General features: G+C 40.2%; 1 protein-coding gene across 3 annotated transcripts in view; it reads right to left on the bottom strand.

Annotated features, from left to right (window-relative positions):
* Nucleotides 1-1,549: 1,549 nt before the first annotated feature.
* MAP3K9 (mitogen-activated protein kinase kinase kinase 9) overlaps nucleotides 1,550-13,299 on the bottom strand; it is a 62,525-nt gene continuing 50,775 nt past the window's right edge. For 2 of the 3 annotated variants that reach the window (XM_037394268.1, XM_037394270.1), the window contains one exon: nucleotides 1,550-12,313. In XM_037394268.1, the coding sequence (XP_037250165.1) occupies nucleotides 11,832-12,313 (482 nt within the window). In that variant the 3' untranslated portion in view covers nucleotides 1,550-11,831. The remainder of the gene's footprint in view (nucleotides 12,314-13,299) is intronic. The other variant, XM_037394269.1, reaches the window with a different exon arrangement.

Below are 13,299 nucleotides of genomic sequence, written 5' to 3'. Positions count from 1 at the left end.
CCACTTACATGTACTATTCCAGCATGTGCCCTCTGAGGAACAAAATGTAATGCATGATGATTTCCTCGCTTGGGTCTATTACAGCTAAAGGCCTACATAAGATTTACACTGTAGAGTTTGCAAGCCCAACCCTTGCCTACACTTCAACAAATGAAAAACTAAAGTTACTCAGCCTAAAGCATCTGCTGGTGTGTTCATTCTGCATCCGTGCTGACCCTAGCAGTTTCCATTTAAGATCCTCCTCCTCTGCTACAAGTGGTTGGATTTCCCCGCTTAGAAAACTGCTAGTTTCATTTTTACGTTCTGCCCCGGCACTTTGTGTTCCCGTCATTTTCTGCAGAGACTACATTTGCTGGCAGAAATTTATCTGCCATGATAAGTCTCCATGTTTGTTCCTGATGAGGCCAGCTTGAACATTCTGGTAACCTTGTGGTTGCGACAGGCGAGTAAATTCAGGTAGAAAATCTGATTCTTTTAGGACAGAATCCTACTCTGGGGAAAAAAAAAAAAAAAAAATCACAGAAGATAGAGAGGTATTTGTTTCAGTTTGAGGCAGGTGGGATTTGGGGAGAGGAAGAGGAAAAAACGCTTTAAAGATAAAACACTGCAAGACTTGTGTTAAAACAAGTGAAAAGGTGATATGTTTTGCATGCTATTATTTCTAACTTAACTGACTGCCTCCTTCCACTCTCCTTCCAGTTTATCACAAAAACCATCACTACAACAGTCTGACTAGAATATATGACGAAAGCTAGTCTATGTACACATTGTTTGGTCTCTGTATCTGCTGGCAGGGTGTAGGATTTCTTGCACACACCCATGTTAAAGAAAAATCTTTTCAAAGGAAATTATGAAACTCAAGTTCTTGCAGTGCACTGTCCCATCAGTGTAGCTGCATTTCTTAAAGCAGAGAAATGTGAAATGATGGCTTGGTGGCAGAGAAGAGCAAAAGCACAACCTAGGAATCAAACCGATGTTGTTCTGTTCTGGCTTTCACACCAACAGTGGATGAAAGACAGCTTGGAAAGATCCTTCTTCAAGCAACTGTCTCACTGAATGATGTGGCAGGGACAAAAGCACAGCACCAGAAGAATCTAAACCATCTGTTAAATGTCATCATGCACAAAACGTGTTACAGCACTAGCTCCAGATCCAGGCATTCAGATTCAGTCTGGCTGGGATACTAAATAAAGAGTAGAAAAATCTTGAGCTAACAGAACAAAAATATTAACCTTAATAAAAATGATATGCAATTAATTACCCTGTTCAGAGAAAAGCCAGAACGGGGTTAGTAGACAGGTACCGTGTGCCAAGGCTGATACTAAGCTGTCCAGGGTTTTGCAAAAACAGATTTCAAAAACCCTGTGGAGGACCCAGAGCTGGAACAGCTGATCAGGACTGAGATACCTAGCCAAGAAAAAAAATAGACTTCTTGGGGCACTGGGAAAAATTCTGAATTCCTTGGAGCAAGGTAATGCCACTGCTAGTCTTAAGTATGTGCTCAAAACTATTTGAAGCATAAAGCCAAGAACTCAAGGCCTAAAGACGATCACTTTTGTAACAGTTTTATTCAAGTCTGTGTGCTCTAGTGTTGAGACAAGGCCTAGATCAGCATTACACTGTAATACAATAATTTTAGCCATTGAACCAAGCCTGCTTGGCATCCTTGGTTTACAATTTACAGTACATCCAAAAAAAGAGCAAAGAGAAAAGAAATCCCAAAACGCCAACAACTTTCATTAGCTCTTTGCTTCGCTTAAATATTGTTCTATAACATAAAATAATTTAATACAAAAAAGAACTGTAATCCAAATACACATAATACATTGACACAGAACAGAGGAAAGATACAGTAGATTATGCACAAGAGTATTCAGCTGATGTGTTACCTACAGTGAAACAAACTGGACATTAATATAATTTAACTATTTAAGCCCAAGAGGGTCAGAGGCAACAAGTCCGGGTCACAAATAAAGCTTTTAAAAAATAATGCAATCTTCTTTTCCTCTAAGCTTACTGCTGTACAGAAGTTAAAGGAAGGCTCCAACAAATCACTTAATTTGACAACATTTCATCACACAAACAAGAAAAACTTGGTGGCCTCCGTTATGTTACTCAACTCTGGGGTACATTACCATTTGCTAATGTAACTTAATAATGTAATGTAACTGCTTCATTGCAGGTTCTTCGGGCAAAACATACCTTCAGGTGCTACTTCCATAGCAACAGACTTTTGAACATCATGAACAGAAGAGAAGACACACAGAGGTCTCCAAAACCAGACTGAAATACTGAAGCTGTAAGATGAATCCCAGTCCTACAGAGTTTGGAGTTCCTTATGAAGTACCCAACACCCTCCACAGAGTGATTTTAACACAAGCAGGAACTACCCCGTATCTTAAAAGAACAGACATGGGGGCATGATCTTGCACTAATCTACTCACCTGGTTCTTCAGATTTACAACATTGTACCTAGGAAAGTCAGGTCACTGATTTTTGCATCTGGCTTTAAATAGAAGCAGGAGCAGATCCACAATTAATAAGGCAAAAGAAAGAAGTAGCTTATAAAAAGGAGGAAATACATTCTCTGGCTGAGAAATTTTCAGACTTTCAAAGCCACAGAAGAGACATTGTTAAAAGCACAGGTATTTTCCCTGATTTTCCCACCACTGTTGCCCTGCCCACTCCATATAAGCTTCTCAACTTAAGTCAGGCAAAATATCTGGTATTTCCAGCTTGTCCTGAATTCATGACATAAAAATCATACATACCAGCAGAAGGTGCTGTGCCAACAGCTGACAAAACAAGAACCCTAGACCTCCAGTAACAGTGGCGGATGTTGATCACTGCTGAACTTGTCAGGTCTGTCTACCAGCCTGGAGGGATGCATTTTTAAAATAAGAAAAAACACCTGAGAAAGGCCTCAGGTTAAACTGCCATTTGCACATACAACCTCCACGAACCGCTTACTGCCCCTTTACAGCTAGCCATCTGCTAAGGCAGAAGTTGCTGCTCTTCCTTCCTGTGTTAGAAAACATTCTCAAAGCTTACCCAGCTTACGGTAAGAATTCGCAGTCAAATAGGCATGGCATGTGCAGTCATGGAAAGGCCACAGGAGTCAGCAATGAAACCAGCGTTCACCCAGATAAATTTACCTTTCCTCAGGTAAATTGACTCTTTCCTCTGACAATCAAAGTACAGAGCCTGGTCCTTCACCATCAATCGCTGCAGCACAATCCCCCAGTTTAGACCTTTGCTGATTTGGGGTCTTGTGCATTTTGACCCACAGATAGATACATTCCACTGACTTCAGTGATGTTTAAGTGGATGACGAAGAGCTTTCTTGAATTGAGGCCTCCTCCCTTCTAATGAGAAAGATTACCCTAAATATGAAATTTTACTACTAAGTGGTCTTGGCTTTATGTGGTTTCTTATAACTACCAAACACGGGCACCGGTGCCTACTGACTTTAAGGGGATTTAGATACATACTACTGAATTTAGCCATCCCCCAAACAGACCTGGGTTGCACAGGAACAGATTTCACTCTGCAAACAGCACTGGCCAAACTCAACTGTTCAACTGGCACACACTCATGTTTTCTTCCTCGCCCCGCCAGCTTTACACTTGAAAGTCTAGGATGTCTGGATGTTATGGTTGTCACGGTAACCTTGAAAACAGAGCAATGGTAGAACTGACACACTAATGCCTGCTTGAGATACAGCGTGAAAAGTCAGCTCAGAGGTATCAGCGGCCCTGTTCAGATACAAACGCTAACCTTGCCGACGTTGTAAGAGCTGTTCACTGAAGCATGCAAGACAGAGCAAGCCTACTATGAGTATCTGGGCCATCAGTCCTGGGTGACAACTCATTTTGTGATACAGACGGGGAGAAAACACATTATCCAAGTTGAGAAGTGGCCACATCCAAGTAACCCAAGTTGAGAAGTGGTCACGTTCACAAATTCCAGAAAAACCCAAGGAAGAAGCTCAGTTCTCCTTCAGATACAGTTAACCTCAAGCAGCTCAGGGTGCAACTGAGCTATGCCAAACAGTAATCAGAGGCCAGGTTTGTTCTGAAACTCAATGCAGAGAAACAAGTACAACGGCTCCCAAAGAACTTGTTAATTTAGATACTGAAATCTGCTGTTAGCAGCATTCTTATCAGCGAAGCTTGGAAAAACACCAGCATGCCTTCCTGCTCCATTATAACCTCCACTGTTCAGACAGCAAGACACAAAAGCATCAGGACACAGCTAAAAAAAATGTTTCTTCTTTCTCAGACCCATATATGTCTCTTCAAGACAAGGAGGTTAACTTTACCCAACCTCAGCATCTGTTCTTGAGAAATGCTAAACTGGAACAATCAAGAACAGGGAGACTGTATCAATGGCTTTGAAACAGCATATATGAAATGCATTATTCTGGTCTTATTTTGGGGGTTCAGCCAACAACTTTTAAACGCCATGTAGGATCTTGCTAGCTGCCCTGGAAGCTAAAATTTGAGCATGGACAAGATCATAGGAAAGTATTTCTGAATAAGGAAGGGCCTTGCCCGTCCCCACCCCGATTATTTTTCAAATAATTTGTTTTAAGCAAATAAAACTTTGGCATTCCTCCTGAGATTTGTTCTAAGCCCCCTTTTTCTAGCTTTGCATCCATCTGACCCACCAGCTACAGACCTAACAGTAGCCTACTTCAAGCTGAGCTTATAAATCCACAACACTATACACTAAAAATATGTCACGGTTTCTTAACATGAGCTACATTGGGCTGCCTGCACATTATTAGCATCCAGATACAGTATAGACTGTATTAGGATCTGATACGTTAGGAAAACAATACTGCAAATACAAGGAAACAATCGGGATTGTGTGTAGGTCCACTTTAAGAGCACATGAGATTATTTAAAAAAAAAAAATCATCTGTTTTCAAAAAACAGACCTTCACTTCTAAAAGCAGTAGTGACCAATACAAAATCACCACCTTTTGGTCTGTGGACAATCAGCTCTTCCACAGGTCAGAAACCATCAAAAATAATGCCCTGCCTTGTCATTTCTTATTTATTTTGGAAACATACATATTAAAAGCAAGTATAATCTTAACTTATAAAACAGAATTGCTGGTTTTATTTTTCCATCAGGAATCTGTATGTCAAAGAGCCAAATATAAGTGTTTGCCTCTGTCTTCCCATCATTCCAGCCTCAACTGCCTACCTAGAGTAATTCTTACCAAAGTCATGCTTTCTTCCCATTCCATCTCTACGAATGAGGTAGCTCAGGGTAAAATAAAACCAATCCAACCAGAAATTAAGTAATTACACATTCCTCATTTTTTTCTTTAGGACCTAACTTACCTGTGATGCCAAGAGATTACCATGCAGCTAGTATCCCTCTGTCCTCTGACTGCTTATTACATTAAGAAGGATAATTTCACTTTTTTATTCGCTATTGCCTGTCAAACTCTGCTTGCACTTCTCCCAGCTGTGTGTATAAAGCTTTTAGCCTGGAAACATTTTAAGTCAAAGCACACCTAAAACATGTATTGGTTTCTGTCTTATGCCCCCAAGTACTATCGTTAACAAGAATTAATAAATGATAAAGATGGGATAGAGGCAGAGAGATAAGGAGAGCCAGTGATAGCGCACTTCTTTCCTCAGGGGTGTACACGCATCGGTAAATGGGAGGATGCAAAATGTTTACTGTGCTGGTATCTGGCCTGATGTGTGAAGAACACTACAGTACTGAAAGCTACAACCAGGAGTTCCCTCCAAAAAACCTCAGGCCCTAGCAAGGAGGCATGTGAGATGGAAGGCACCTAGGAATACATGATGCATCTAACAAATATATATATATATTTTACAGGCTTAGAAAAACATAAAATCAACAAAATCCCAAAAACTCCAAGAAGCCATTCTCAGTCGGAAAATTATGTTCCTGGTCATTTAGAATCAAAGAAAGAAAAGATTATTTTTTTTCACTCATGTACAGAAGGAGATGAAATGCATTTCTTGTATACAAACACTGATGAAATGCTTAAGACTTTCCAGCTGCAAAAAGACTTGAGATTCTTCCTAGAGAGAAATAATTCTGGTAGCTACATCAGATTCACCACCCTGTCACCAGTGGCAAATTACCTTTCAGTCAAGCACACGTACCTCTTAGCCTGGGAATTACTGTTTTTAACACACAAAAATAAAGCTGATGTAGGTAATTTCAGAAACTCTATTCATCTCTGACCAATGGCAAAGCTGCCTAAAAAAGCTGAGCATGAGAAAAAACAAAAGCAAATGCACATTTAAACTGCAGCATCTGATTTTCTACTAGTGTGTTCAATAGAAGGAGCAGGAGAATAAGTCATAAATGCATTTCCATACTATCTCACAAAACTGTGTAAGTAGGGCTGAGGAAACAATAAACATAAGTTCTTCTTGAGACTCCTGTTTGTTAATCACACAAAAAAAATCTAAACCACAAACTGGACTGGAAAAAGAGAAAAAAAGACAGACATTTGGTTAAAAGATCCTTTCTGTCCAGCTAGATACAATACCACTGGCTGTGCAAACCACCATATTTTAGTCTTAAAATAGGAAACTTCACAGAAAAACATAGGAAGGCATTCTTTCCTAAAAATATCTTAATTATATGATCAACGAAAGGTTTATGAAGTCTGAATGGTATTCTCTGTGACAGCATGAGTATGTTTTGGTTCTCTTTGTACATACATGTTATATTTATTTGTTTGCAAGTATGTTTTAACACATGCCTATCCTCTCGCTCTTGATGTCCAGTTTTACCCAAATTATAGCCTTAAGTGAGTTATACATATGGAAGCTATGAAACTGTTCTGCAGCAACAGGAAAAGGATCAGAAATCTTCATTTGCAAACACAGGCATCCTTGTTTCATACTAAAAAAAGTGAAGCCAAAAGGAAGAGCCGTATCACTGTGCAAGACAAGCCTCCTTATTTGCCAGAGTTGGTAAGAGTTTATGAGAGTATTTCCAAAATGCATGGAAAAGGTTAGAAAGCAATAAGCGCTTTTTCCAAGAAGAAAGGTTTCAAAAAACCCAGAAGAAACACACACATTAATATTAGCTTAAAATTTCTTACAAAAGTAACAGGCTATCATTGCATTTTGGGATACAGTGTTAGGTTTGGTTCCATACATCTAATGGGACCCCAACTCCCATACCATCCCACAGAGATGAATTAAGTTTCAAATAAAAGTTAAGCTCAAGATAGAAAAGTGACTCAGGATGGGAGGCTTCCTGTTATTTTCTGTTTGACAGGACACTCCTGATGGCAAAGACCTTTCTTTACTTGCCCATTACTGCCTCACCTCCAGCCAAATGAGAGGTAGCCAGTTTCATGACAAACAGAAGCAACATCTTTATGCAGTACTGTCCATAAAGTCGTAAAGTAACAGCATGCTATGAAGAGGAAGGCAACTACTCCCATTCCTAGAGGTACAGAAAAATAGTTCAACATAAAAGCATGCCAAACCAGCCCAGGTTTTTCCACATCAATGATGAAAAATTCACTTTGTAAATACTCATTCTGTTAGAAAACCATTACAAAAAGAATATTTTCACTGAGGTTCCCTGCCCTATACTGAACATCAACCCACTGCAAAAATAATTTAAAGGAGAAAAAACCCTACAAAACCTTAATTTGTACCTTTGGAAAGGATTGGAAAGAGGTAAGACCTACTTGCTGGCAAAACAGAGCATTGCGCAGTCCATAGGAAGCAACAGTATTAGGAAAATAAAAATAATCTGTAACTTATCAACTTAGTTTTGACACAAAAGCTTTCTTTACTTGTCCCACACTCAATTTCTGTGAAACCAGCCAAAATTTATTAAAAAGAATTGTCATTTTTTGCACTGGTTGCTACATCTATGCTTTCCCCCCAGTTTTACAGGAAAAACAAACAGGCTCCAAGGATAGCATATTTTGAAGGGCTGGCAAACTTGTTTCCGTTTCCTAAATCAGTACATGAGTTACATAAATTAGTGACACACATTGCCAGCTGACTAAAAGGAAATACATATGTATTTCCAGACCAGAAAAACTTATCTCTGCAATATTACTACTATAACTATCCATTAAAAATTTGTCATTTCCTCTTTGTGAGCCCTGTAATTACTTTAACAGAGTTTATCCCATTCTTCTGTCATTATGTTTTAGACTGCTCAGTAATTCTGTGCTCTCCTGTTACCTGTTTCTTCTTTTTCTCAGAGAAAAAGAAAAGTGTAACTTATTCAGATATTTAGGAAATAATACATTTATTACAATTTTTTTATAGCAAGATTTTCACCATCTTCTTCAAAAACTGCTAGAAAGTTATGTCAATCAACAATATTCTGAAACTTTTGTCTCCCTGACAAATGGAAATATTAGTAACTAGTAGAACAAAAGATTTGTGAGCTGACAGGCTTCTATCTTCTCAGTATCTAGCAGACTACAGTCAAGCACTCCTTTGGAGATTTGGAGGACCTAAGCTCCCAAAACTGGGAAGGAAAAAAACTCAACAGATTAAGGAAGTAGAGAAATCAAGCCAGGATGGGATAGATGGATACAGGGAGAGTTATGAGCTAGCTTAAACGTGCACACAGCCTCTGGGCCTCAGGACACCAGCTGCAACAGCTTCTGGGATGCAGAAAGTAGAACACCTGACAACCCTTTGCCTTGAGAGCCCCCTCCACCTGTCAGAGAATACCCCACCACCTGCTAAAGCAAATAGCTTTGTTTCTACAACAAACTCTTGCCTGATACCTCAGGTTAGCCACAGGGCTCCTACCTAGAAGACAGTTACAGGCTGATGTTCAAAGGCTACCTCATTTTCTTTCAAATGCTAGATTCAATGAAGATAATTGCATCCAAGTAATGTTTTAAAAAAAAAAAAAAAAAAGACACAAACACACCCCAAACATCATACTTTTACCTAGTCTTTCTAGCAGCTTTGTAATAGAGAACATCTACATTGGAAACCCTGATCTGGGTCCTTGAATCCTTGTTATCTGTCCTGCCTAGTTCCTTTAATGCAGCAACATCCATTTGGTGTTAGGGAAGATGCTCTTCAGAGCAAAATACTTCTAACAGGTCAGCTACACACCACTTTCACCAAACGGTTATCTAAAAAGGGAAGGAGGAAGGGGTTTTGAGACTTCATCCTCAACTTTCCTAAGTAAAAGAGGTGACAGAACAACTTGCCTCTACAGCTGCCTTGCCTGCTGGGAACTTGACAGAAACCTTACGGTTCAATTGGTGAAAGCAGCCGGCCAACTATCGAAGTTTAGTGGATGAAGTTAAAACAGTGTGACCTAGAAAGGTAACCTCGCATTCCATGCAAGTAAATGGATTTAAGAGATTTCTGTTTGAATGGAGCTATTCCAGGTGACATCTTTGCAGTGTAGATGATGCTACTTATGACGTTTGTAAGGATACTTTTTAGATAGAAAACATTACATTTCAGAACAGCTGATGCAGTTTCGTATGAGACTTTTTTAAATGTTAAGGGAGGCTACGAAAAACTATAGTTTTAATCTCCTGCTTTTAAGTCCCTATGACACAACCTCTGATTGGGCTTTCCTTGAGCTTGTTTCTACAGCACAATCAAAATTAACCATTTGTTGGGTGGGTTTTGCTTTTTTTTTTAAGTCTCTGGATCACAAGATAAGTTTTCAGAAATGGAAAGCAAAGAGATGAACACTTAAGATATCAATAATGCTAAAGGTCTACATTTAACAGAAGTGTCAGAAATATAAGTTTTCTTTTTAAAGTATCTTAGCCCTACATCAGAATACCTTGCCTACAAAGTCAATAGTCCATCCAGGTTCAGCAGATAGTGTAGCACCATTAAGGATAGCTCTGGAGTACTCAAGGGGAAGGCAGCAAAAAGTAGTTCTGCCATTTAAATATGTTTCATGGAATGTGATAAAAAGAAATGTGTGACCTTTCTACACAAAAACATACTGTAACTGCTTGAAAAAATGGGTGCACTTGACTAATGGCAACATGCTGGTTTTAGCCCTCAAACAGAATTAAAAATCTTTAAGTACAGTACTTCCCCACACATGCTGGTTTTTAACATCAGGTTACAAACACCTAAACACACAGGTTCTCTGCGCTGACAGCTGCAAGAAAGTATTCAGCTACACTGCCCTCACAACAGGACTGGACCGCCCTAACACAGGTTGAGCACTGTACTGGCAGCAGTCAAATCAGTTATCTGTACCCAAATGGTCAGCAGATTAACAAAATGAGCAAGCAGATACGCTGAACCCTGCAATAAAGCAGACTACCCTGCTACACTCATATAAAGACCGCATCCCTTATTTGTAATGCCAAAACCGGGGAAGAGTGAAGATCTCATTAAAGCCAGTAAGGTATATCTGTAGAGGCACAGACACACTTGTAGCCTCTGTACAGAAAACTGTGAGCACAGGCACACCCTATTTGTGTGACTTCCTCCTTCAAGACAGGGGTCTGTTCTAGCTCCAGAGTTAGGAGTTTTTACATATTTGAACAAGAATAAAGTTTTACAAGTCTATAGTGCCTTTCACTCACTCTATACCTATTTCATGTCCCAATCCCTCCCGCTGTGAGGTAGGTATTATTCCTATTATTTACAGATGGGGAAATTCAGGCACAGAGGTTACATTATTTGCCGAAGGTCACACAGTGAGTCAGTGACAAAATAAAACAGAATCCAGATGTTCCGATTCCAGTTTGCACAATCCAGCTACTCACAAGCCTCTATTTCAAAAAGAGCCTTAAACAAGCATCAGTGTGCATAAAAACAGTCTTGAGTTTCAAGAGCCACTCCTAAAAAGCAAAAGAAAGGAGAAAAAAACAGGAAGGAAAAGAAAAAAAAAGAAAAAAAAAAAAGAGGTACACATAACTTACTTCTGCAAGTCAGCCCAACTTTAAAGAAAGACTTCCTGCTAATCCCCTTCCCAAAGCTAAGGCAGCTTGACTATGAGTCTGAGATACAGGGGGCAGGAAAAGGAAACCGATGGAACCAAAGTTTGAAACAAAAAAACAAGCTAGAGTAAACAGCCATATCATATGTCTTCATCTTTTTGAAAGCACAGGGTCATAGAAAAACAGGGCCAAGAGGGACCTCGAGATCACTGAAGTCCATCCAACCTGCCTTGAAGCCAGGATCAACTACACCTACTTGTTCCCAACAGTCTAGTTAGTCTGTTCTCAAGGACCTCCATCAGTGGAGATGCCATGCCCTTCCTCTGCAATCCGTTCCACCTTGCACTATCACATGAGCAAAAGAGGACAAGTGATTCTAACATATCTACTTCTGCTCCTTCAGTGGGGGGGGCACCGTGATTCCCAGGTCTATCTAATGATCTGAATACATTTCAGAGAAGGTAGTCTCCAGATATTTACTTGTTTCTGTCCTGGATCCCTTCGGAAAACATCAAACACTGGTGTCTGCTGTAGTGTAATATTTGAGTTCTGAAAATACTGATTAATACCAGGATAGATATCATACTTACTGCAAGTGCCAAATCCTACAAGGTCAGTTACAAAGACTTTGATATGATAATTTTAGCTCATTGCAGATTCAAACTGCAGTAAGAGGGCAGGGAAGACTACAGAAAAAAAACCCCACAGCAAAAGTCAGCAGCTCAGAGTTGTCAAGTTTCATTCAACTGCAGATAAAAATCAGGCAGTTGAACACCACATCTTCAGCAGAGGCAGCACCATATGATCTCTGTAGCATCCCTCCATCTCATCTGTCTTCAAAGTGCATTCTCAGTGCAAAAAGTAGGATTGAATTTAGAGGGGCTTGCTGTCCCCAGTGGATTTCATACTAAGACCAGAATTCTTGCTTGAGTTCATATGCTGCAGGTTTGTGTGTGTTAAGTTCACTTCTGCATAGCGGAATGGTGCTGTCCTGGCTCTGCCCCTCAGCATCTATGTCCAACAGTGTCCGCTCCTCTACAGGAAGACCCACCTGGAAAGGAAGCAGTGCAGGCAGTCCAGGTCTCTCTTCTACAGTGCTGCTGCTACTAGCAAAACAAGAGTCCAGATTGCTTGGAGTATCAGTACTTGAACTGTTGGCAGAAGATTCACCCTTGGCATTGCTGGGTGACACAAACCACCAGGGATCAAGCCGCTGCCGGCTGGCTGCAGGACGTGGCCGGGGCAGGAACTCCAATGTTTTGGGTCTTTCCAGTGTGGGGTCCTGCTGTGCATTCCATCGTCTCGGAGCTGGAGGAAAAACAAGGTTGGGGTCTGGCAGGCGAGGGACCTCATTGGGATCTCTACTTGGACTAGGTGTTTTTAATACACCTACCCAAAACAGAGAATGTAAGAGAAGAGGGAAACATGTTAGATGTCACTGCCAAACGGTTCCAACAGATCTTAGTTTATTGTACACCGCGAAAACATTTTCAAAGCAGAAAGCCTCCATTCAGAATATACATACTCCGTATCTTCAAGACTACACCAGAATAACTGGCTTCTTTATCCCTACACTGTCCTCAACACGCTGCAAGACACCTGTTTCACTGATCTAGCACAAGCAGGCAGCTTTGTTCATTCTCTCATTTGCTTTCTTCAGTTTTCAGACTGGAGAGCATGCATTTGACCTCCTACCAGAGGTGAGGACTCTCCAGATCCTTTGGAGGGAACAATACCCATTAACGGCTTGAATGGATCAGGGAGACACTTGCACAGCAGGATACGACACCTGTTCGCAGTGAGCAGGACCAACCTTCTAGAAGAGCCATTTAAGACTACCTACTGTGGACAACTCCTGATTTGTTTTAATTTAGACGTGAGGGCTGGTGTTTTGGTGGGTTTGTTTTTTGGGTTTTTTTACTAATAAACACAACATAACTTTTAAATTTTCATGAATACCGTTTTAATTAGTATTCTCAGCTGCATTAACCCACATTTTACTGCAGACTGCCATTCAACAGACAACCTCACATTTTGTGTTACCATTGGGAGAAGTCTAATTAAATCAGATTCTGATTATTATTCTAGTCCTTTTTTTCCCCTCTGAATTACTAGGGCAAGAAAACAGGAAAGCATTTTCTAAGTTAAAGTCACAGCCACTCCTAAAGACTGCATCAGTGATAACACTACCTACATAGGAAGGTCCCTCTTGCTTGCAAGGGACTAAGAGCAACAGTAGCACAACCCCAAACTGCTTTAGAGATCCAGTCTTCACTGCCTTAAAGATCAGAATTTACTTTGAAAGTGTAACAGCAATACAAACAAGTGTATAAAGGCAATGGAGATGGAAACGGGAAGAACTGCTAAAAATGCAT

Source organism: Falco rusticolus, chromosome 7 (genome assembly GCF_015220075.1).
Source record: "Falco rusticolus isolate bFalRus1 chromosome 7, bFalRus1.pri, whole genome shotgun sequence".
In the NCBI taxonomy this organism is placed as follows: Eukaryota; Metazoa; Chordata; class Aves; order Falconiformes; family Falconidae; genus Falco; species Falco rusticolus.
This window is presented reverse-complemented; position numbering and strand designations above follow the sequence as displayed.